At 44.1% G+C, this 24,553-nt stretch overlaps 1 protein-coding gene across 3 annotated transcripts in view; it reads left to right on the forward strand.

The window, feature by feature from the left end:
• The window catches only part of CTTNBP2 (cortactin binding protein 2), a 137,129-nt gene that overhangs the window by 104,961 nt on the left and 7,615 nt on the right, over nt 1-24,553 (forward strand). For 2 of the 3 annotated variants that reach the window (XM_004592479.3, XM_058654942.1), the window contains 11 exons: nt 717-992; nt 3,016-3,111; nt 6,874-6,953; nt 10,638-10,724; nt 10,799-10,898; nt 14,576-14,728; nt 14,899-15,086; nt 18,246-18,424; nt 20,515-20,720; nt 21,301-21,486; nt 23,831-23,894. In XM_004592479.3, the coding sequence (XP_004592536.2) occupies nt 717-992; nt 3,016-3,111; nt 6,874-6,953; nt 10,638-10,724; nt 10,799-10,898; nt 14,576-14,728; nt 14,899-15,086; nt 18,246-18,424; nt 20,515-20,720; nt 21,301-21,486; nt 23,831-23,894 (1,615 nt within the window). Of the gene's footprint in view, nt 1-716; nt 993-3,015; nt 3,112-6,873; nt 6,954-10,637; nt 10,725-10,798; nt 10,899-14,575; nt 14,729-14,898; nt 15,087-18,245; nt 18,425-20,514; nt 20,721-21,300; nt 21,490-23,830; nt 23,895-24,553 lie in introns of those variants that run through there. The other variant, XM_058654941.1, reaches the window with a different exon arrangement.

Raw genomic sequence — 24,553 nt, forward strand, 5'->3', positions numbered from 1 at the left:
TTCATTTCACTAATTGGAATAATGAGTTTGGCAGAAGAAAAGGAATGGAAACAAAAAGACAAGTGACTCTGAGTAGGCGGTTCCTGCGGAGGGCAGTAGTGTGGTCCCACCCACTTCCGTGGAGCCTTCTTCAGCTGCTGCCACAGAGAGAAACGCTCATTTAAAAAGTGCCTTCCTGGACTGGTGTTGGGGAAGTGGGTAAAGCTGCTGCCTACAATGACAGCAACCCATATGGCCACTGTTCAAGTCCCGGTTGTACCACTTCTATCTAGCTCCCTGAGACCCTTGGGAAGGTAGCCAAAGATGGTCCAGGAACCTGGGCTCCTGCCAACCCAGGTGGGAGACATGCAAAAGTGCCTGGTTTCCCTGCTGAGCTCTAGTCATGTAACCATTTAGGGGGTGAACCAGCAGATGAAAGAATTCTCTCTCCTTTCTGTAACTGAGTTTCAAAACAGACTTTTTTTCAAAATATAAAAGATAAAAATCAGCTTACCTGACATGTTTCAAAAGATGTGTGAAGAGTATTGGGAGAGCAAAGTTTAGAAGAAGAGCAGGTTAACATTATATTAAGAAAAAGTCTTCTGTTTTCTAAATGTTCCTATGTGCTTAATTTGTGTACTGTTATTGCTAATTTTTTGCTTAGTTTATATACTGGTTTTGCTATTTTTTTCTATAAATTTTGTTTTCAGCTTCTAATTCTTTTGTTCTTCTAACAGATGCTCTTAGGATACCCTTAATGATTTCAGTGGGTGAGATCCGACCAGACTTCTATGGGTCCGACGATTTTGAATGTGAAAGTACAATATGTGCTTTAAGTATCCGTAAGCAGACATCGTGGGATGAGTTTTCAAAAGCAGTGGGTCAAGCTCTAATGGATCATTTTCAAGAGATCTCTTCTGATGAAGCGTGGAGTCTGGAAGACCTGCCATGTAACAGCACCACGGACCCCGGCATTGGGCTTGCTGTGAGCAGCGTGCGGTCCGTCATGCTAGGTATCAGCACTTTCATCTTAAAGATGACATTGCATTTCTGGGTTTGCTTGTGTCCGTGGGCTATTCATCTGACAATTAGCTCCTTCATGAAGCATGCAGGGTTCACTCATGGCAGCCACCGGTGCTGGAAAATCTTGAGTATTCATAATGGAGTTATTACATAATGGTGTCTTTACGCCTCAAGTAACCCTCAAGAGTTAGGAACATGAAAGCCCTTGATGAGGCTCAGTGATTATGCCTGCTGTTTCTCCACGCTGCAGCTGCTTATTGATGCACGGGTTCTTCACTCCACTCCACCTCTGTCTTTGGGGCCTGCTGCAAGTGCTGCAGTGAGTTACCTGCCTCCAGTACGAGTGTTCCGAGGAAGTCTAGATTTGGGAGAAGTACTTGAAGGAAGATAGGTTCACAGCTCCCTAAGGGATGAATCAGGTGATAACTGCTTCTTTCTGTTTGATAGACACTATAAAACAGACTCCAAAGTACTTAAACATGTAAGATTTGCTTTCTGGGAATCATGGTAAGTGCTCCATAAATGCTATTTGTCCCTGAATGATTCTTTCATTTTTGCTCTTGGACCAGGAGAACTAGCTTCTTTGGGGGAATGTTCTTTCACAAGTGCTGTGTTGAGAGCTCTATAGACAAATAGTCCTTCGTGCAGCCTCATGGTACAGATAAGTAGGTACCAGAGGACCTAGTCACGTAAGTCATGAGCAAAGCAGTCAGGACTCAAGTCACAATCTGTCCTCTGGGAAAGCTTGTAAGCTTTCAGCAGCACCATGTTGGAAGGAAGGCTCGAGTTCGAGGGAGAGTGTGTGCTTTTCCTGTTAGCAACCATTTTATTTTCTTCATCCAAAAATGCCAGTTCCCATGCAAAGCATTTATTATCACTAGTTTTTAGAGGAAAAAGGTACCCATGAAAACTTGATTGTAATGTCCACGTTATTATAGAATTGCAACATCATTCACTGTATTCAGAAAACAAGTCGTAAGGTGATTCCCAGGAATACATCCTGGTCACACCACAGAGTATCATTCAAGGTGTGACTCTGCCCAGGGTCTGATCCACAAACACATTGCAGTCACATTCTGTAGGTATCCCTCCTGCAGCTACTCCACAAGAAAATGAATGTTCAGCTCCCATCAAATAAATGCAGCTCTGGGAAGAGTGGGTGCTAAGCCCTGCATATGCCAGGGTTCCTGCTTATCACAGAGGCGTGGAACACCCTAGGAACACTTCAGAGCTAACAATCCTTGAGTTTCATGGTTGAAGAACTTAGAATCTCTGGCCATAGCCACTTGCTATTAGTTACAACATTGTGAAATGTGGAGTATAGAACTGATTTTGCTGGATCAGAACCTAAACTGCAAAGAAGAATTTCAGGCCAAGAGAGAGAGAGGGCTGTGGGGGCGGGGTATGCACACATCTTAGCTACGTGCTGAAAACTGCCCAGTGGAAGGGATGTGAAGTAGCAATGTGTACGTAGCACCAAGCCCTAGGGACCAAAGCCATCTGTGAAGCCAGCCCTCTCTGAGCAGGAAGGAGAGAGGCTCTGGCTAGGGGCAGGCTTGCCTTATTTTGAGCACCTGAAAATGCCTCCCATTTTTCCTTCCGGTATCTAGAAACGTGCTAGGGATGGAAGCAAAGATCAGATCATACAGGATTTGATATCTCTTCAAGTCCTTGGGCTTTGTAAAGCAAGCATTGGAGGGGTCAGGAAGCTGTTTTAGGGTATTATGAGCTTTGCTCTTGAAAATTCAATGCTTGAAGTATTCAGTTATATATATATGCTATCTTGATAGCCATATAGCTCCTTTAATTCTAAGGACTGCTTTGAGAAAATCAGTAAAGACTTTCTTCTTGACCTTCAACAGAAGTTTCCCAAGGAGATAATCCCTTGTGCAGCCTTATACCTTTCCCAGCTTCAGCTATGGAATCACAGGGGCTCTTACAGAGAACATATACTTACCATTATAAGTTTCTTTCAAGTTGCCATTGATGTTTTGTTTCTGGTTTTCAAACTAGGAAGTGTGCCTTGGTCAATGGGTCAGAGCTTCCCCCAGGCCCCATGGGACTTCATGAAGAAGCAGAAGGTGGAGCAAGTCACGGTGACTCTGTCAGGTAATGGGGTGTGGAGACCATTGACTCCATGCCTGGTTCCTGGTGCCAGTTCTTGGGCCTGCATGTTTTTATCCTGCAACCTCTAGCCCTGCAGATAGCACTCCTTATCATGAAGTACTAAAATGATTTCCAAACATTGGAACAAGAGGAAGAAAAATCCGAAACCATGTTTCTACCATGCTGGTTTACTTTTTCTTGCCCTTCTGATTATATCCCACACTGGAGCTAACGACATGTGGTTTGACAGTGACAGAGACTGTTAACCCACAAAAGTCTTTGGTTACTATCTGGCACGATGTGGTTTTCTTTAAGATTTACTTATTGATTTGAAAGGCGAAGCGATAAAGCATGGTATCATCCAGCTGCTGGCTCACTCCCCAAATGATCACAGTAATGGCAGCTGGTCAGGGTGGAAAGCAGGCGCCCAGAGCTTCATTTACATCTTATACATGGATGCCATGGCCCCAGTACTTGGACCAGTCCTCCTCTCCATTCCAAGGCACGTAAGAAGGCAGCTGGATAGATATCAAACTAGCTCTCCGATGGAGGATGCTGGTATTGCAGGGGGATGCTCAGCTCTCCTTTGCACAATAGCAGCCCCAAGGCACGTGTTGAATGTGATTATTATGGTCTTCCAGGCTAACATTTAGTGAGCATCTACGGTGTGTCAGGGCTGATCATTTATGCATAAGACATATCTGATATCATTTAATCATAACAATCTAGTGACATCTGTACTTAAGCACATCAAAAAATGGAATTAAAACACTAGTTTTGCTTTTTGTGCAAAAGAACCCTTGAAGTCCACACATAAAAGACTTCAGAAATTTCATGTAAAATTTTCATATTATGAAAAAAGTATATATCTTTTCTGTTTTTTCAAATTTATTTACTTTTTTCATTTTTTTAAAATTATGATACAGTTCCATAGGCTCTGGGATTTCCCTTACCCTATCCCCAAATCCCCCCACCACTGATTTCCCCTGTATTATTACAATAGTACAGTCCTTCAGAAACAGTCGTAAGTCCATCATTCTGCTATTTAAATGTATCCTGACATTGTGGGTATGGGTAAAGGCAGAGTCGAGCATCCTATTGCCAAGTTATATTTAACAGTTCCATTGGGAGTCCATCTTTGATTTGGAAGCAGAGATGCGTACTGCATTGCGTCTTCACATCTGAATATGATCATCTCTATTACACAGTTACTATACATCCCCTGAAATGAAAACCCATAAAATCAACCGCAGAGAGAAAACAGAAAATTTACAACAACCTGAAGTTAAATAACATGCCACTGAGTGATGTGTATGTATTTGCAAGGCTTCATCCAGCAAACAAGCAAGAGAAAGAAATGTCCCTTCTGCTGGTTCACCCCCGAGGTGCCCACAGTAGCTGGGGATGGGTCATTCAAGGCCAGGCGGCCGAGCCTCCACCTGGCTCTCCCCTGTTGGTGTCAGGGCCTCAAGTACTTGAGACCATCCAATGCACAGTAGCAGAATGTTGGATCAGAAGCAGAAACTGGTAGTTGAATCTACCAGTCCCAGCAGTGTCTTAAAGCACTTAAATCAGTGGCTTAAAGTATATTATTCCAAAATGCCCACTCCATACACAGATATAAAAAACAAAGCCTTGAACTAAAGCTTTAATGGACTTCTTTCCAAGACTTACTTATTTTTTTTATTGGAAAGTCAGATACATAGAGAGAAAGAGACAGCAAGATCTTCCATCCACTGATTTCACTCCCTAAGTGGCCACAATGGCTGGAGCTGAGCTGATCTGAAGCCAGGATCCAGAGGCTTTTCCTGGGTCTCCCATGCAGGTACAGGGTCCTAAGGCTTTGGGCCATCCTCCACTGATTTCCCAGGTCACAGCAGGGAGCTGGATGAGAAGCAGGGTGGCCATGACACAAACCAGTGCCCATACGGGATCCCAGCGCATGCAAGGTGAGGACTTTAGCCACTAGGCTACCGTGCCAGGCCCAGTTTTTCTGAACTTTTTAAGGTAACCTTGTAAATGTCAGTTTGTCCTCATTTTATTCATTAGGAAATTAAAGCTTACTGAGATGTTTTTCTTGTGCTAAGATCAAGCCACTAGTAAGCAGTTTTAAAAAAAAACACAATTTATTGGTCTGTTGCAGGGTGTGAGAGATCATGCCAAAGGAATCTAGGCTATATTAAGGAGTCTTCACTAGCCAAGCTTGGCGATTACTGGGACCACTAGAAATTAGCAAATGGCAAGTCCATGTGAAAACCCAGTCTGAATCAAAACCCTGAAAGGAACATTACCTTGAAACCTGAAAGTCTTTATACCGTGAAAACCATCCATTAAACATGTCCTATGTCCCAACTTCCCCAACAATGTAAGTTATCCTCAGAGACATGCAGTGAACAACCTGGACATACTTACAAAGCTGTAAACATTCACCTTTTCCAGGCTTCTCCTTCCACATTCTGTTACTGCTAGGCCTCACCTCTCCTGGAATTCTTAAAAGTACACAAGCTAGAAATACAAAGCATCTTGGTATTCACATCTTCACTAACTCAGCTAAGCAATAGAGGGTGAGGGACACAGACACACAGGGGCCATGTTTAGGCACTACCTCTCCTCGGAGTCTGTCCTCGGAAAGCCAGAGAGCAAGCAGGTACTGGGGTTGGAGTGCAGAAGTGACAGGACTGCGACCGAGAGAGTGGCCCTCCCTGTCATGGACCTTTATGGGGGCTTGTGAGGGGAGTGGTTGCACAACGCAATACCACCCTCGCTCAGGCTGATGATGATAGGTGAGTATCACAGGTGGGCAGAAAGGACCACATAGGTGGAGAGGTGTGACCTTCAAGCTCGTGACCCTGACTAGCTGCCTAGGAGCACAACAGGCCTTTGAGTGTAAAATGATATTGATTCAATTGTTTTCCATATGTATGAATAGTCTTTTAAGTATTCAATTTCAACTGTATTTTGTGGACCTGGTGTGATGACTCAGTGGCTAAATCCTTGCCTTGCAAGCACTGGTATCCCAAATGGGCGCCGGTTCTAATCCTGGCTGCCACACTTTCCATCCAGCTCCCTGCCTGTGGCTTGGGAAAGCAGTCAAGGATGGCCCAAAGCCTTGGGACCCTGTATCTGCATGGGAGACCTGGAAGAAGCTCTTGGCTTCTGGCTTCGGATGGGCTCAGCTCCAATCATTAGCCACCAGCTAGGGAATGAACCAGTGGATGGAAGATCTTGCTCTCTGTCTCTATCTCTCTGTAGATCTGCCTTTCCAATAAAAATAAATAATTCTTTTTTAAAAAGAGAAAGTTGTATTTTGTTTAAGCTGAATTAGAAAATTGGCTTAGCATCTAACAATGTTGACTGAGTAGCACAGTTAGATTCATGGGAGGAAGGGCACCTAAAGGAGATCCCAAACATCTATGTTACACAACTTGCTGAAAGTTGGGGTTCTTTACGATGGATTCTGCTGTTAAATAAAACACTAAACCAGCAATCTGCAGGTACCAGCTACAGTGCTAGGTCTGGGATCACTATGAAGCTGGGTGGGCTTCCTGGAGGAGGTGTTGAGAGGACAGGAGCTGTCCACCTGCCCACACAGATAACAGCAGTATTCTCGCCATGACCAATGCACTCCAGGGCTTCTTGATCAAATTCAGCTCTGCCTGCCTAAGTCCACACACGTAGAGGCCCAGGACAGATGCTGTTGTGTTTTAGTCATTTACATCGAGTGAAGAAAGGGAGCCCATTTTTTTTTGGCTGTTTTTCTTCCAGGTCCTCAAGATGGCTGCCTCAGTGGTGTGGCGTATGTGTCTACAATCCCGCTGAAGACGCTGCAGAACTACCTCCGGCTGGTAGGTGGACGCAAGCCTCACTTCCCATCCCTGCACCAGAATACAGGGAGGTCATCGGGGCTTAGGGAGTACCAGCGCCTACTCCTCGTGAGCCCTGTGCTCTGGTATCATTACCTTCCCTCCCTGGCAGGATGCTCCTTAAAACACTCTTGATCTTTGGACCAAGAGACAACAATTGCGATGGACCAATTGCGATGCACAATCATTTGGTCAGGAGGACTTGTCTTCATGCGACAAGGATGTGACGTCTAACAAGTAGCCATCATAATGGAAGGGAAAGTTCATGAATGTCTAGCCTCTGCATCAGTAAATAGACCAGCATTAGTTAACAAGGTTGACATGGCCACTTTCATAGGAATCAAATAATGATAGCTTAAATAGCAGAGAAGTTTATTTTTTTTTTTTTTCAACTGCATGAATCCAAGCAGGGGAGAGGCCCAGGGAGGAGCCAAGTGACTGTTCCAGGGCTTTGGTACCTTGTCCTCCTGCTCCACTCCTCCCTAGGTGGTGGTAGTGTCCTCTGCTCAAAGGTGGGCATCACTCCCACATCCCAGACTGAGGGTGGAGGTTTTAGAAGACAGGCCAGCCACATGCGTCATTTCAGCTCACACCCCAGGGACTACAGTGTACACCAATGGCTGCACCTGCTCAAAGTTTGGCTTTTTGCTGGGTAGTCATATACCCACCTGAAACTCAGCAGGCTGATCTGTAAACAGGGGGGCTGTAGCTATTGGAGAAAGGTAGACAAATGCTAGGCCCACAATGGAGAAATATAAGGATGCTTGGCAATCATTGAATATGCAATGCATGTCAGTGAGCAGGCGGAATTCTTTTTGGATGCCTTCTTAGAGTTGTTCTTCAAGCCATGCTTAAGAGATGGATCATTTCATCCATAAAGAAAATTGAAACGAAGAAAGGTGAAATAATGTGCCCAAGGACACACACCTAGTAAGTCATGAAGCCAAAACTGTGCCAGTCGCTGATGGACTGGGTATCTGTGTGTAAGCTCTAATACTGATGGTGTGAAACAGAAAGCAAACCATGGTGGTGTTTGTTGCCTTAACTTAGATGGCCTTTTCCAGAGTTAGACCTTAACCTTTCACAGCCCTGTATACTGTGGTCTGCCATCTGTGTAACGAGGAGGAGAATCGCCCAGAACCACAGCCAGGCCTGTGCTTGGGACTGTTCTCTGCTGTAGCCCCAGTTAACCGAACATCAGGCTGAAGCCTCCCAAGGTGGGAGAGCTGGTGGCTTCTGAGCCCAATCTTTCTCATTTGTTTTCTGTTCTGTCTGCTGCTCTTTCTGCAAATCATGACAGCGAAGTGAAGGGAATGTGTGGTGGGAAGGAGTGGGAAGGAGTGGATCTCTCTAATGAGACATGAAAGGTGTGACCAGCCAGGGTTTCAGGCTGTGAGCCGCAGGCTTCCCAGGGCATGAGGTGATGGAACCTCTGGCTTCCCTGTTGTGTGCTCAGCTTTCCTGCTCCAGGCAAGGTTCATTCCCCCAACTTACAACACATTTAGGTTAAAGACTTTGGTGGACTTTATTTTGCAGGTCTAAAATAAATGATAAACAGTAAAAATAGAATACATATTCCAAGGGACTGGGCAGAAAAGGTTAGTTTTAGAGACACAAAATGCAAATCAGAAGAAATTGGAATTAAATTTCCAGCAGTAAAGTACATAACTTCAAGCTATGGTCACTACGTTATTGACTCAGTAAAACCCTTTCCTTTCTGCTCTCTTTGTTTGTTTGTTTGTTTGTTTGTTTGTTTTTAGTGTTGGCCTAAAGTGACTTAAAACTGCTTCTGGACAGGTGAATTTTTCTTCAGATTATTCTGACAAATGAGACTCCACACACAAGTCGAGATTTTTCTGGTTTAAAACAGTACCAGTCTGCAAACATCACAGCACTCCACTGATGGGACTAGAACCGCAGCTGGTCTAGTAAACTCCATTCTGCAGAAAAAAAAACAACATTGCAGGAGAAAAAAAAGGATAGAGGGTCCATTGTTTAAGGTCACTTGTTTCTGTTTAATCCAGGATCCATCTGTCCAACAAAGCTTTCAGTGACATGAGTTTCCCGAAGAGCTGTGAAGATCCAAGAAATAAGGGATTGGTACCAATTGTAACAATGAGGCCAGTGTTCCTTTGCTCAGATGCAGAAATGTCATGCTGTAAAGATGATTCCAATGATCATGATTCAGAATACTACTTTAGAAGTGGAGTTTTTGATACTCATTTTCAGAGAACAGATCTCCATTTGATACAATCAAAATAATTGATTGCTTCCCCTCTAAGTCAACCATCAGTTGATATGTTTACCTTTAGAGCCCTCTGCTGGAAGTACGTACATTTATTACACTCAGGACTTTCAGGTTTGCAGAATTATAATTGTGAAACAGATCATCAGTATTTTTTTTTTTTGGCAAAGCATTGCATACTTACATCAACTTAAATTAACAGTAATTTGTCACCAGCAATTTTGAGTTCAGGTTATAAATGGTGCTCAACACAACTCTATCATATGAAATAAAAGAAAGCACCAAACAAAAAACATCAATAATAACTGAATCAGAAAGACACCTGCCAACGGAATAAGTGTACTGGAATCTATGGACGATCTGGAGCCTGCCCAACTCACTAATCTATTTACAGTGCACTTTATCACACAAAGTATATTAGACCATGTAAACATAGGAGCTTACTGTGCGTGAATGGCCTCTTCGATGAAATTTTAAATAATTGTCTCCTGCCTGTATTTTCTGAAATTCTAAAAATAGGTGTTGAAATGGAAGATTGCTTATATATGGAGTTGAGTCTCCTGCTGTTACCCGATTTCAAAATCAATCTTAAGAATGTAGGCAGTTTCACAGGGCGGCTGTAACGAACAGAGTGCTCTTGTTTCAGATGGGACAACATTCAATGGCTCTGCTGGTGAGGGTCTCAAGGGTGGACGATTCAGTACAACTGGAAAATCTCTGTCCTGTTTCACTGATCTGAAACAATCTATTCCTGCTGATGGAAGTTCTATCCAATAAGTCAGAGCAATCTGGGATTTATTTGAAGAGCTCAAGAGTTCTAGTTTAAAATTGCACCTGGACAGCAATACTTAACTCACAGTTTGCCAATGAAGTAGTTTTGAAAGTGATAAAGACTTACAATATCGGGGAAAAAACAGAGCCAAAGCCTTCCTTTGGCAAGAATCGATAAAAAAAAATGTCTAGTATGTTTAGCTGTGACAGAGCATTTACTTTTAGTTGTGTTCCATCTGAAATTAGATCAAAAAACACTATCTGTATTATTTGTATAGCTCCCTAAACTTGGTTTCTGAACTACATTTTTATTTTTATTACTAAAATGCGAAGTAAGCATTGGAAAAATTAAAATGAGGAGCATCTGTAAGGGACAAAATCCAGTGGAGGCTGTGCTGACATCCTGCGGCTCACTGTGGAGGTAGAAGGCAGAGTGCCTGCTTTCTTCATAAAATGTTGGCACTTGCTGAATACTAGGTCACATTGAAATGGGAAGCTTCAGGTGCCCAATAACTAAAGCCAATGATGTAAATATTGTTATTAATTTTTGAAGGCCTGGGAACTGTTACATAGGGGATTTCACACCTGTGTTTCCTGTCTCTTCACAACTCCGCATCTCTGCTAAAGTCTTGTTCTTGGTTTGTTCAAAGGTCGAGCAATATCATAATGTCATTTTCCATGGTCCTGAAGGGAGCTTGCAAGACTTCATAGTACATCAGCTTGCACTCTGCATGAAGGTATTATTCATATGTCCTACCCTTTTAAAAATTATAAAGTACGTACACCTAATCACTCTGCTTTCTTCTCCCAGCACAGACAAATGGCTGCAGGATTCTCCTGTGAAATAGTGAGAGCTGAAGTGGATGCCAGCTTCTCCAAGGAACAGCTAATAGACCTGCTCATGAGAAGCGGTAAGAGCATCTCCGCTAACTGGTTGTGAAAACTGAAGGGCATGTTCTGCAGTGATGCCATTGGAGGAGGGAACCTTTGCTGGTTGGCCAGACATTGAAGTTGGGACTTTCCAGGTATTCAGTTAACTCCAGGATGGAAACTGGGAGCCCAGGTGAACACTGAAACAATGTTTTCTTGTTGTGTATCACTGGGTTTGAATACCTTGCATTTTCTTTTTTCATCTTTAGTGTCAATGTTTCATTGTCCTGAGCACCTGTGTAGCTGACACTAGTGACATACCAAGAAGGAAGTGGTGGGACAGTCCACTCCAGTGGGACTGAGTGCTGCAGGTGCTGCTACATGAAGGTTTAAACAATGCTCTGAAGTTGAACCAAAACCTCCCTGTTAAGTCCAAGGAAATGATGTGTGATTTCCAAATATGTTGCATCTGTATTCGGGGTAGCGATTTAATAAGTCAGTAGCATCCTTCACTTTTTGGTTACACAACAATGGCACAGTTGCAGAGTTCTTGTGGTAAAGCTGCCATTGCCCAGCTGATGTGATCATTCTTGACTGCTCATCAGGCCTTCTTAGCTCACTGGCAATCACTATGTTCTGCTGAATGTGCTTCCTTTACCTTCCTCTCCTCCTGCTCTCGTTTCTCCTACCACCTGTCACTACTTTCTCAAGAAGCTGGGGAGGACTCAGCATTCACTCCTGTTTCCTCTGTTCTTACCCTTCATGAGACCCTTGCAGAGCCTCCCGGGCTCTCACCATAGAATACCGCTCATGGCATTGTCCTGCTGTTGCATTGCAGTGGCTCCAGAATAATACTAAAAGCTCTCAGATGCCAATGTCATGCACAGAGCATGGCCTCTGTCCTTGTTCTTACTGCTGTGCCTTCCCATTTCCAAACACTCACCCACCACCCGCATCATCCCCTTCTCGGTAGGACACACTGCTAACTGACTGGCAGTCCATGAAGTGACCATGGAGACCATGTAGAACTGGTGGGAACTTCAGAGACTTCTAGGGCATCTCAAGTGAATCAGAGGGAAAAAGGCTTCAATGACCACAGTGTCCATTCCTTTGTAGTACAGAGAGCACAGAGCAGGGAGTGATCCTCTGGCTGAGAAGCCAGTCCTGATCTGAGCTCTGCATCTGCTTTAAGATCACCATCTAGCCTCTCTTGCAGCTATACTCTCTTTGATTTAGGCCCCAGTCCCTTCTAGGATTGAGCACTGTTCTTCCTTTATTTTTCTGCCTATGCCACTTCTTAAACCTACAAAGCCTTCCCTTGAGCTGCCCATCTGTTAGATGCCCACCTGGGGCTTGCACCATGAAGCAGTAGGCTAAACTTCTGCCTGTGGCTCCAGCATCCCATATGGGCACTGGTCCTTGTCTTGAATGTTCCACTTCCTATCCAGCTCTTCCTACTTATGCCCTTGGAAGGAGTGGAGGATAACTCAAGACCCTGGACCCCTACATGGAGACTTAGAGGAAGCTCCTGGCTTCTGGTTTCAGCTGAGCTCCAGCCAATGCTGGAATTCTCTCTCTCTCTCTGTCTCTACTTGTCTGTCTAGCTCTGCTTTTCAAATAAAAATAAATGTGCAAGAGTCACACACATCCCATTAGAATCCATCATGTCCAGCATTCTATAACACTTAGATTGTAGCAAGGAGGCTAATAATAAGCATTTATTAAACTGCAATTATATATTTTTCATACATTCTAGCTCTGCAGCAGTATGTGAGACAGTTGAACTAGCCATACTCTAACACGTATCAGGAAAAAATACATAAATCTTCAGCCTGGTGTTTTATTACTGAGTAGAAAAGGATTTTTTGGCATTGTTATTTTAACCAGAAATGGTTTTATCATACTTCTACAATACATGTGTTTAAAAAAAAAAACATAAGAAACAGTGGTAAGTTGGTACTTGCATTCATTGGTTAACTTCTATGTCTAAAATTGCTGGTGCTGATGTAGGTCAAAGTCAGATTTTCCTAATAACAATTACTTGAACTATTGCCACCAATTCCCAAGGTCTGCATTAGCAGGAAGCTGGAGTCAGAAGCCACCCCAGTGATCTGGATACTCTGATACGGAACAAGGGTCTCAACAGGCAAACACCTGCCTCAAAGGTGTTGCTGAAAAAAATGCTGGAACTCAAAAACAAGATTGTAGTATTATTTCCCAAATAGTTGTATTGGATGGAATCTGACATGTACACCCAACACATTGGTTTAACAGCCTTGCACAAGTGTAGCTGCAGTGAAAAACTGCTGTTATCTTTTAGTCCTCTAGTTCTCAAATGTTTGTAGCATCCAGAATAGCTACTTTAGCCTGAGAAGAGATTCATTTATAACGTTGGAGGAGCTCTTTTGAAAATGAAAATGAGTTTTTTAATAGTAACAAGAAAATAGAGAACATGAGTATTTTTGAAAACAGGAATATTTGACAATTTTACTGTCAAGTACTCTACCTCTCGTCTCTCCCTTTTTGAGGTTAATGTGGTTAACCCTGGGACATCTTAAAATCTCTAAGACAATGAAAATGTCTTAATTTACTGATTGATATAGATGAACTGCTGTTTTTACTTAAAACATAACAACATGTGAGTGTAGGTGCCCGCACTCTTGTAAGTGTGCTATCTGCACTGAGTTGTTTCCTATACACAGAATTCATTGTAAGTTTTGTGGAAAATATGAATTTATGTTGGTGCAAAGAATTTTGACAACCATGCAGTTTTAGAATGCACATTTCCTGTGAAGCTGGTGAAAGCTGCTTATTTTATAATAATTCACTTATTTTCATGTCTCATACTGGGTTGATAGGAAGTCACTTCCTCCCACCCCGAGTGGAATAAATACTAAAATAAGACTCAGAAGTCTTAGCTGTTTTTCTTTCATTACCACTATTTCTGAAACAGATCACTGAAATCTGTCAAGAGAGTTATCTCTTTGCTGCTCTGAGTTGCTGTCTACTTAATTTTATGAAAAACTTGCTTGCTCATATCTGTAATTTAATGATCATTCAAAGGTTTGCAACCTTGTATATTGAGGAATAGACATATATAAGTACCCAGTAATATTTTCTGGATCATTTTAAGTGAAGTAGCGATTTAAGCACCAGCTGGACTGAAGAATAGCGTATGCCCAGCCTCCAGAATGCACCTGTGTGTGCCACTCGCGATCAGAAACCATGTGTCCCAGAGGTCACAACAAACCTACCTTTGTGATAACAACTTCTTCATTTCTTTCTTTTTTCTATCTTTGTATGGATCCTTAAATTATACATCGTACGTTCCCTCTGTTGAGCAGTCCGTGGTGAAATTATGTGTGTCTTCTTTGGTGATTCACTTCTGAATACATTGGTGGTCACAGTCTTCCATGTTAGGACTTGTCACTGTAATGGTTTTCATACCAGTTCCCACTTATTGATCCATTCTGTTGTTGATGGATGGTGGATTGGCTTTAGGATCTGTAGTGGGCAGAGGAATGCTAGATCCATGTTGTAGCATTAAATGATGCCAGTCTGTTTTCCACAGTGGACATGCCGCCTCCCCACCCCATCTCAGAGCACACCTGTTGTACCACATCTTTGCCAACATGAACATTTTTTCATTCCTCACTTTTAGCTGATCTGTATAGATTTTTGAAAAAGCTTCATCACTACATTTCTCTTTTGACTGCAGCTTGTCTGATCCCAGTGAAACAACCTCCTGTTAAGGAGAAAACCATCCTCATCTTAGAAAATTTGGAAAAATCTTCCTTGTCTGAGTTATTGGGAGACTTTTTGGCACCTCTTGAAAATCGTAGCACAGAAAGCCCCTATACTTTGCAAAAAGGTAAGGAGAACCCAGGAACATGCTAAGAACTATCAGGGAGGGTCTGTCTTATCCCTGCCATCATTGGCTTTCTCACAGTAAGAATTACGCTTCACACCCTTCCTTTCTCTGAATTCAAATTGCATTTGTTACATAAATTGACTCGCTGTGATTGCCCCTCTGTGTTGTAGCAAACGGAGCTTCTGAGTGCTATTACTTTCACAAGAACTGCTTCCTGATGGGGACCATTGCCAAGGCCTGCCTCCAGGGCTCTGACCTGCTGGTGCAGCAGCACTTCCGCTGGGTCCAGCTGCGGTGGGATGGCGAGCCCATGCAAGGACTGCTGCCCAGGTTCCTGAGACGGAAAGTTGTGGATAAGGTAATCATAAATGATAGCACTTTTATTCGGTAAAATTGGCGCTCCATTTACTCCCCAAGTTTTCTGATAAGTAGTGTGCAAAGCCTGGATTTTACAAGCTTGGAAAGGAAAGTTTTCAGCTTCAGGCTCCATTCTCTCTTGCACTGGATTTCAGAGTAGGATGTACTGTAAAAAATATGAAAAGGGAAGGACCCAGGGCAGTGGCTCAATTGGCTAATCCTCTCCTTTCGAGCCTGGAATCCTTTGAGTGCCGGTTTGTGTCTCTGCTGCTCCACCTTCCATCCAGCTCCTGCATGTGGCCTGGGAAAGCCATAGAGGACAGCCCAAAGCCTTGGAATACTGTATGCGTGCAGGAGACCTGAAGGAGGCCTCTGGATCCTCTAAGCTTAGAATGTGTCAGCCTTATTCACTCAGAGATTGTAAGTCTTCCTCTGGCTGACCCAGGAAGATACAGCAGCAGGACAGATGGACATGTCGCAATGGAAACAAACCATCGAAACAGGTGTGAGAAGTGCAGCCATAAATACATGCAGTGCATACGTAGACACTGTGACCTGTGTATGCTGTCACCATTTGCTATGAGCCTGGGGGTTGTGGGACAAACTGCTGTCCTATTCTCCCTCATGGAGCCGACGCTGGCATGGTAAGACAGGCCATTAAATAGCAGACGTCCTGGCCAGATGTTGGAACCTTACTGGGAACTTTCTGTCAGAAGATGATGAGTCAGCGCTGCCTTTGATAAACACACTCAGGCTACTGGAGTTGCACATCCAAGTAGACAGCCTTTGGTCAAGCTTTGAAGGTCAGTGCTCAACCTTTGTCTTCCCATGCAGAAAGTTAGCAAAATCTGGGCCCAGCGCAGTAGCCTCCCAGCTAGAATCCTTGCCTCGCATGCAGCAGGATCCCATATGGATGCTGGTTCTAATCCCAGCAGCTCCACTTCCAATCCAGTTCCCTGCTTGTGGCCTGGGAAAGCAGTTGAGGACGGCCCAAAGACTTGGCACCCTGCACCCACGTGGGTGACCCAGAAGAAGCTCCTGGCTTCGGATCAGCTCAGCTCTAGCTGTTGTGGTCACTTGGGGAGTGAATCAATGGACAGAAGATCTTCCTCACCGTCTCTCCTCCTCTCTGTATATCTCTGTATATCATTAAAAAATTAGCAAAATCTAAGACACCATTGAAGGGGGCAGTTATAAGTTAAATGCCCCTGCAAAGTTTAATTGGCTTTTAAAATTGAAAATAGCTAATAACTCTTTTTAAGATTTCTGCTAACATACAAACCTCCCCTAATACTTTGTTTTAACTGCCCTTGAGGTGCTGCACCGTTGGACTGGAGCCCACTAATGGCTGTGAGCCTACTCTCTTCCTGAGGGATGGGGCTACGAGTCTGAGAAGGGAGTGCAGATTAGACTCAGCATTCTGGGTTCTGATTGTCTCTGCCTTTATGGGCACAACACTGCAGTGACAGTGAACTCGTGACTAACATGGATTGTGGAAACAACAACAAAAAACAAGCAAAGTGCCATTATGGAAATCAGGAAAAGGGACAGAGAGGCACCTATTTTAGAAGTGTGTGTGTGTGGGGGGGGGTGAATGGGATATTTCTACAGTCACATGTAAAACCTTTTTTAAAAAGGATTACTTTATTTCAGAGCAGAGTTAGAGAAGGAGGGAGAGAGATCACCCATCTATGGCTCACTTCCCGAAAGGACACACAGCCAGGGCTGGGTCAGTCCAAAACTGGGAGACAGGAGCTTCCTCCAGGTCTTCCACATGGGTTCAGGATCCCAAACACTCTGTTGCTTTTCCAGGGACAGTAGCAGGGAGTTGGATCAGAAGAAGAGCAGCCGGGACTCAAACCAGCTCCCATATGGGATGCCTGCATTGCAGGTAGTGGCTTTACGCAATCTGGTGCAATACAGGCCCTACATGCTTTTAAGTTCAACCAATCTGTGACCTCAAGGAGGAAGCAGGGTGGAGGATGTGATGTGGTACAAGTTAAGCTTCTGCGTGTTACATCAGCACCCCCTGTGAGCATCATAGGTTCAAGTACTTGCTGCTCCATCTCTGATTCACCTCCCCGCCAATGTCCCTGGGAAAACAGCACAATATGGTCAAGTACATGGGCCTGTGCCACCAATTGTGGTTCACCCCGATGGAAGCACAGACTGCTGCATTCCATCTGGGGGAGTGAACCAGCAATGGAAGTTCTCTGTGTCTGTGACTCTGCATGTAAAGTACACTTGGGACACACACACCCCTTCTTGGAGTGCCTGGGTTTGAATCCTGGCTCGGCTTCTGATTCCAGCTTCCTGCTAACGCGTATCCTGGGAAGCAGCAGGTGACAGACCACTGCAGCTATCTGGGGAGTGAGCCAGCAAATACCATAGCTCTATCTCGCTCTCTTTAAGTCTGCCTTTCAAATAAATACTCCCTTAACCAACTGCAGTCCTGCTGAAGCTAGTGTGGTGACCTGTATGCTCAGCCGGCTTGCTTCACCACAGGAAGGGAAGCTCAAATACAGAGCACCAGAAATGTTCAGCCCAAGGGGGAAAAAGTGCTTTGTCACAAAAATTCTCACCAACTTCCTTTTCAGTGTGATACGTCACTCCTTCAGTATGTCATCTGCTATATTCTAATCCTAATTTCTGCCTATTAAAAAGCTGTAGTTAGAATTTACTTGGCCATTTCCTGGAAGAATAAATCTACAGTGTTTTCCCACAAGGTATAGGTAAACAGAGGTGATGAGTGAATTAACTGGATTTAATCATTTCACAGTGTATCTATGTGGTTTATCAAAGCCTCACATCCTGTATTCTGTCAGTAAGATATTTATAAAGAATTAAAATAGATTCTAACCCTGGATTTGTCACCTTTTACCTATAGATCCTTGGGCAAGATTTTACTGCTTTTTAACTCATTCTTTTAGCATACAAATATGGTAAAAACCTACTTTAGGGTTTTGATGAGAAGCCAATGAGATAAATGGTTTATCACACTAACTTGTTAACATGTGCAATAGTATAGGTAATTTGTTATCCCTTCTTCAGCCACCTATTTTTGTTGGCTACATGTTTGTATTTCAAACTTTGGTCTTTTAAAAGCAAAGGGAATAGCAACATGGTTTCAAGCCAACCTGTTTGTTCTGCCTCTCTCTAGTTCAGAGGTCAGATGCCTGCACCCTACGACCCCGTGTACAAGACCATTGCCTGGGTGCTGTCCGTCTGGTGTCAGCTCAACTCCTGCTTAGCCCACTTGGGCACACCTGAAGCATTGCTTGGCCCCAAGTATTTCCTGTCTTGTCCTGTGGTCCCCGGACGGGCCCAACCGACAGTGGAGTAAGTATCATTTCTCCCTTTCTGCCCGCTTAACATGGAACCCTGGAAATGTAGGATATTTGAGAGAATCTGATGCGGCTGCTGGTACCACTTGCTCTCATCCGCCCAGACCAGCAGAGGTGGTGCCCTATGCCCCCATCACAGGGTGACCAGCTGTGTTTCTGCTAAGAGCCAGGTAGCAGTTGTGCCAGTTGTGCCAGTTGTGCCAGCAGCAACTGCCAGGTAGCAATTATAAATCTCTCTCTCACATTCAGGTTGTGGTTGCTGGGCGATGTCTCCTGGGAAGGTCTCACTTGGGAAATGTCATCAAGTGTTTCATGCTGCTCCAAAAACACCTGCATCCTATAGATGAGTTGAGAGGCCTCCTCCTTCATTGAGACTTTGGTACTTAATTGTATTTGCCTATAGAGCAGCTTATGGAAACATACCTAGATATAGTGAGATTAAAAAAAAAGGAAACAAAAAGTGTTCCCAAGATTAGCTAGTTCATTCCATTGTGCATTTTCAGGGATTTCAATTCAAAATCAATTTTGGAAATCAGGAAAAGAAAAATAATTTTCTTATTGCAGGACAAATCACCAAACTGCTAGAGCTCTTGGGTGAGAGGAAGCAGCATTATATTAAAAAGCAGACATTTTCTCACTCTAAACCAGAAATATATTTGATGATATGATTGCGACTTTCTTCATCTGTATCATATGCAAATCAGAGTCTTTTCCACTAAGACTCGCAAAGTCTTCACTAGTTTTAGCCTTTCCTCGGGTTAAGAACTGGGGAGGTTCTGTGCTTCTGCCCTGTGGGCAAGCTAGCAGCCAGCCTGCTGTGGCCCGGTCCTGAGGCCAAAGAGCTCTTTACTCAGAGCCTCTTACCCGTCAATCTGCATCAGGTGGTTGGAGCTACACAGTGCCCCCAGGAGGGTGTGGGTCTCCATCACAGCTGTGAGCCCCCAACCCTTCCGATCGTCTAAAGGGAGGTGCTGGCCGACCTGTCCACTCTGTGCCCTGGAAAGGGGCATTACCTTTATTATGCCCCTCTCCCCAAAGAGACACTATCTCTTCTTTCCCAGTGTGAAAAGAGCGTGGAGAAAAACCCAACTCAGGTATGCAGGAAGGCCAGTGGGAAGTGTCTTTTAGCAGCCACAGTAAGGAGCCGCCTTCTGTTGCTTTTAACCAAAATTTAACATCTTTACAACTTTAACACTTTTAGGAATAACTGCCACTTCAACTCACAATGTAGAATACCGGAATTTTGTCTGTATTCCTTTGTTGGAACTTCGGTTTCCTTCTGGGATCACATATCACTAGATATTAACAGAGAAGATGATACTAGACCAATGAGTAATACTTGGGTGGTGGGTTTTTAACAGTATTTGAAACTTGTATGCCAATGTCTACCTGCTTTGAGAACTTTTCTATCCTGGCAGGTGTGGCTTTGTTTTTCTCGCCTTTGTTTATGTGACTGTTTCTGAATCCTGCCACACAGTGTGACTTTTGTGTTTGGAAGACTTTGCGTTGGCATCAAGGGCTTGAAATTTGAGATGTCCCACTCTTGCAGAGCTCCTGATGGAAGGCATGGTAGTTCGCTGGACCCAATTCCTGTCTGTGGGCTGAGCCCTCCTGCATGCACCAAGGAGCTCTTTCCTCGGGGCAGGCAAATGTAACTTTCCCAGGATTCTGAGATATGAGCCTATCCCAATGTCAGCATCATCAGAACGTACTATACATGTATCTTACGTGGCAAGAAAATTGGAGCTGTTTAGACATGGACTTAAAAAAAAAAACCCTTTGGTTTCACCAGACTTCATCTTTCAATTTGCCTTCCTTCTCAGGGTATTTACATTTATGCTTTCATCACTCAGGCATCAATTCTTACACTGATGTAAATATGCCAGCAGTGAGTTTCATCGGTGGTAGTGTATTTTGGAGGCAAATTCCAACTGCTTTGATAATTGATGACCTCATTCCACACAACCCGGGGAAGAAAGCTAGCACATCTATAGGAGCACTTGAGCTTTGTCTTCAAGATCTTCAAACCTGTCCTTCCACAGGGTTTCAGGTATTCCCCAACTAAATCTGCCCCTCTCCTGCCAGGTGGATGTCCAAGCTGTGGAATGCTGTCATCGCACCCAGAGTTCAAGCAGCCATCCTTTTGCGAGCCTCGGTGAAGAGACAGCCCTGGCTGGGGCAGACAGCTATGAAGAAACACGCCAGCCAAGGGCAGCAGGCAGTGGTGAAAGCCGCTCTCAGCATCTTGCTCAATAAAGCCGTTCTGCATGGTTGTCCCCTCTCGAGGGCAGGTGTGTGGGGGTAGGCAGGGAGGGCAGGACAGCCACACCCAGTGATACTGCATGGCATTTAAGACTAATTTATTTAAAAGACAAAGTGACACAGTTTTCATCTGCTACTTCATTCCCCATATGGAAGCAATGGCCAGGGCCGGGCTAGGCAAAAGCCAAGAGCCAGGAATTGCAGCCAGCCCTCCACCAGGGTGGCAGGAGCCCAGGTCCTTTGGCCTTTTTCCAGTGCTTTCCTGGGTTCGTTAGCAGAGAGCTGGATCAGAACCAGAGCTCTGATATGGCATGCTGTTGTTGCAGGGGCACCACAATGCTGGCTCCAAGGTATTTGAGAGAAGTGTTTCTCTTTATAACTGGCGGCATGGATATTTCATAAGACTGCTATAAATCTCTTTGGGTAATCAGTGCTGAGTCTTAAATTCCAGACTCCTAGGTACAACTCCTGCCTGCACTAGCATGCTGCTTCAATCCATGATTTTGAAGGGTCTCCCTCCCTGAGAAATGGCCTGTCAAGGACTCTAAGAAAAAGGGTTATCACCGTCACTGCCTACCTGTTAACCAAATGCAATCTGTGATGTTTCAGAGCTAGACCAGCACATTGCAGAGTTCCAAGGGGGAAGTTTTCCTTTATCCATAGTTTCAAGTTACAACAGCTGCAGCAAGAAGAAAGGAGAGAGCGGGCCCTGGAGGAAGGTGAGCACCAGTCCTCGCAAGAGGTCCAGCCGCTTTGCCACACCCAGCTGGAATGAGCCGGACCTGAGCCCAGAAGGTAAGGCACCAACACTCAGTACCCAGTCTCTAAGCATGCGTATGCTTCTGTTTCCCCCTAGGCTGGTGTAGGTCCCTTTCCACAAAGAGTGTGAGTTTGCTCCATGAGAACTACCACTTGCAATATTAAAATTCTAAAACTATCTGTAGCTTATTAATAAGTGATTTGTATGTTTTTTTCTCTGGATGTTCATGATTTAAAGTGTACAGAATGGAGTTTGGGCATATTTGTTTCCCATTGTGTCATTCCTCAGCCAATGGTTTTAAAAACTCAACAGTGGCACATGCTTAGCATGGCAGCGACGACACCTCTGAGGACTCCTGATCGTATTTCCATGCCTAGGGCGAGTCCTGGCCTCTCAGCTCCCAGTCTCGAGCCAGTGCTCCCAGGGTAAATGTTAGCAAGACTCGAGACTGGGAGCTGAGAGGCCAGGACTCGCCCTAGGCATGGAAATACGATCAGGAGTCCTCAGAGGTGAGGAGCTGCTTCTTGAGCTAAAGAATTGTCTTTAACAATAGCAACAAAAGACTGTAGTACGTGGCAAGTGTTTATGGTACAGCGGCTAACGATTGCCTGGGAAACTTGCCTTCCGTCCGAGCTCCAGAACCCGTTCCTGCTGGTGCCACACCCCTAGGACACCTAGGAGACCCAGCCCTAAGCCCTGCCCACTCAGGGCAGCAGCCAGCAGATGAGTGACCTCTGCCTTCCCTGTGAGCGTACAATGAGTTGAACATTTTTAAAAGTTTACCCAAGCAGGAGGTATGGTCAATACATGCTTTAGCGCTGACAGGATGATTATGAATATCATGTAATCTAATTGTAGAAGTCAAAAAATTAGATTTTGCTAAATATAAAATGATAATGACCTGAGAGTCATCTATTAGTAGTAGTTTTTGGTTTTAGAACTATATTAATATTCCTTGAAGCATAAGAGATTCTTTAAAGGATTAAAAAGTTTATGTTGACATCAAATCTCAAGTGAGATTTATAAAATCAACCTAATTTTGTGAAATATACTGATTGGCATGTCACTGATTTTTCTTTTTTTAAGATTTGTTTGAAGAGTTAGAAGGCGGCATTCCAGCTGCTGGTTCACTCCCCAGGTAGTTGCAACAGCCAGGTTGGGCCAACGCCAGCAGCTTCTTCCAGGTCTCTCCCTATGGTAACGGGGCCCCAAGCAGTTGAGCCATCCTCTGATGCTTTCAGGGACCGTTAGCAGGGAGCCAGTCAGGAAGTGGAGCAGCTGGATAGGAACCCACACCCTATGGGAGGTGAGGAGGTGGGGGTGTGCTGCTGCTGCCTTACTAGCCTGGTACAGCTCTGGCTCCTGTTGAGGGTTTTATAATATTTGCTCCCAGTGATTACACTGGCTATGGGAGAGTTACAACAAGGTTTTATGTGTTGACCCCACCAAGAATCCCTTGGCAGGCACGTCACAGTGGAAGCTCTTAAATGCAGTGGGAGCAGTAGCTCCCTGCTTCTCTGGCCCCACACAGAAAGGCCGGGGCCTCTGCAGGGCAAGCCCTAGCCTGAGCCCCTCAGGCGGATAAGGAATCAGACATCTTCGTACAATAAAGGCAAAGGGCATACAGAAATGCACAGGGGAATTGCCTCTGGTGATCTGCTTATGATTATTAAATTCATCTTTGCAAAATAAACTTTTAGAGAATATTTGTACCAGCATTGTTCACTGAATTACAGAATTCACCCAGATGCAACTAAATGTTTTAATGAGTTCATAGACAAGGATATTTTATTGAAGTCTAACATGGTTAATAGCAGTGTTTATCCAACTTTGGAAACAATACACAGTGAGAAAATTGTCGGGATCGATATAAATCAAAAACCTTTAAGCAGGTTGTTGTATTCTGCAGTTTGAAAACCACTGGGCATGACTGGGACAGTATTTGTTAGACCCAATGGCTTTTGTATGTTGTTTGTATTGATTGTGCAAAGGCATAAAACAATTAAAACTTGTGCCAGTGCACTGCAAGTAAGTGCCACCTGTGCTACAGTCACAGGCTCACCGCACTCATCACTGCTGTAGCAAGCCAAAGGTAGAGAAACTGAGACCACCGCCTCTGAAAAGCAGGCAAGAGACACATGTCTGGAGATCACGTGGCAGTGAAGCCACTGCACCGAGTTCAGTTACATGTATACCTGCAACAGTCTTCCTCTCACCTTCCAAGAATGCCCCTGGAGGAGACTATGCTGAAGGCACTGTCCTGGATAAAACATCCAGGTGGATGCTAAGCAAAGTGATGGAGTCCACAGTCCATGTCTTGAAGTACAGAGCTCAGAATGCGCAGGTATTGAAAGTGCTTACAATTTTCTTCAAAAACAGGTATAAAAAAGAAGGCTATGTTGCAGCTGAATTGTGGCAGAAACGCTTCGCTGTCAAAACAAAAGTAAGATCTCCTCCTAGATTTAGCTCATAGCAAACAACAGGGGTAAATCGAGTAACTTGTATCACTGTGCTTTAAATGTTCTGTTTGTTACTTCACGTGACTATTAGGCTGTTAACAGATGCCATTCAAATGCCAGGATCAAAATGCCATCAAAAAGGTTTGAGGTTATTATAACTTAAAGCTATTTTGCTGGAAAAGACTAGAAATAATTTTACCTTTTACATAAAAGTTACTTAAAACAAAATTAAGACAAAGGAAATCTTACATTTATAAATCTATAAACCTTTTAATTTTTTGAAGTCCTGGATATACACAAATAGCATGACTTTAGTAATAATTCCAATTACTATGTTACCGTTGTCCTTACGTTATTCCTGAGTTTCTGTGTACAACACATGTCATGGTAGCTCCCTATGGTAGCTCCCATGGTAGCTCCCTGGGCGAGGGGCGCAGTTAGGGCCCTGCCCTCTGGTTCGCAGCATTAGGATAGACAGCAAAGAGAGGTACAAAAGCCTTCACTGCATGCAGTTTGCTGCCAGGCAGAATGCTAGACCCATCCTGTACAGCAGTCTAGATAAGGGCTCAGTAATCCGGTGATGGGCACCAGGAGGGATTCTTTACAGAGAAACAAACCCAAGAACTGAGGTGTGATGGATGAG

The sequence above is a fragment of the Ochotona princeps genome, chromosome 25, assembly GCF_030435755.1.
Source record: "Ochotona princeps isolate mOchPri1 chromosome 25, mOchPri1.hap1, whole genome shotgun sequence".
Lineage (NCBI taxonomy): Eukaryota > Metazoa > Chordata > Mammalia > Lagomorpha > Ochotonidae > Ochotona > Ochotona princeps.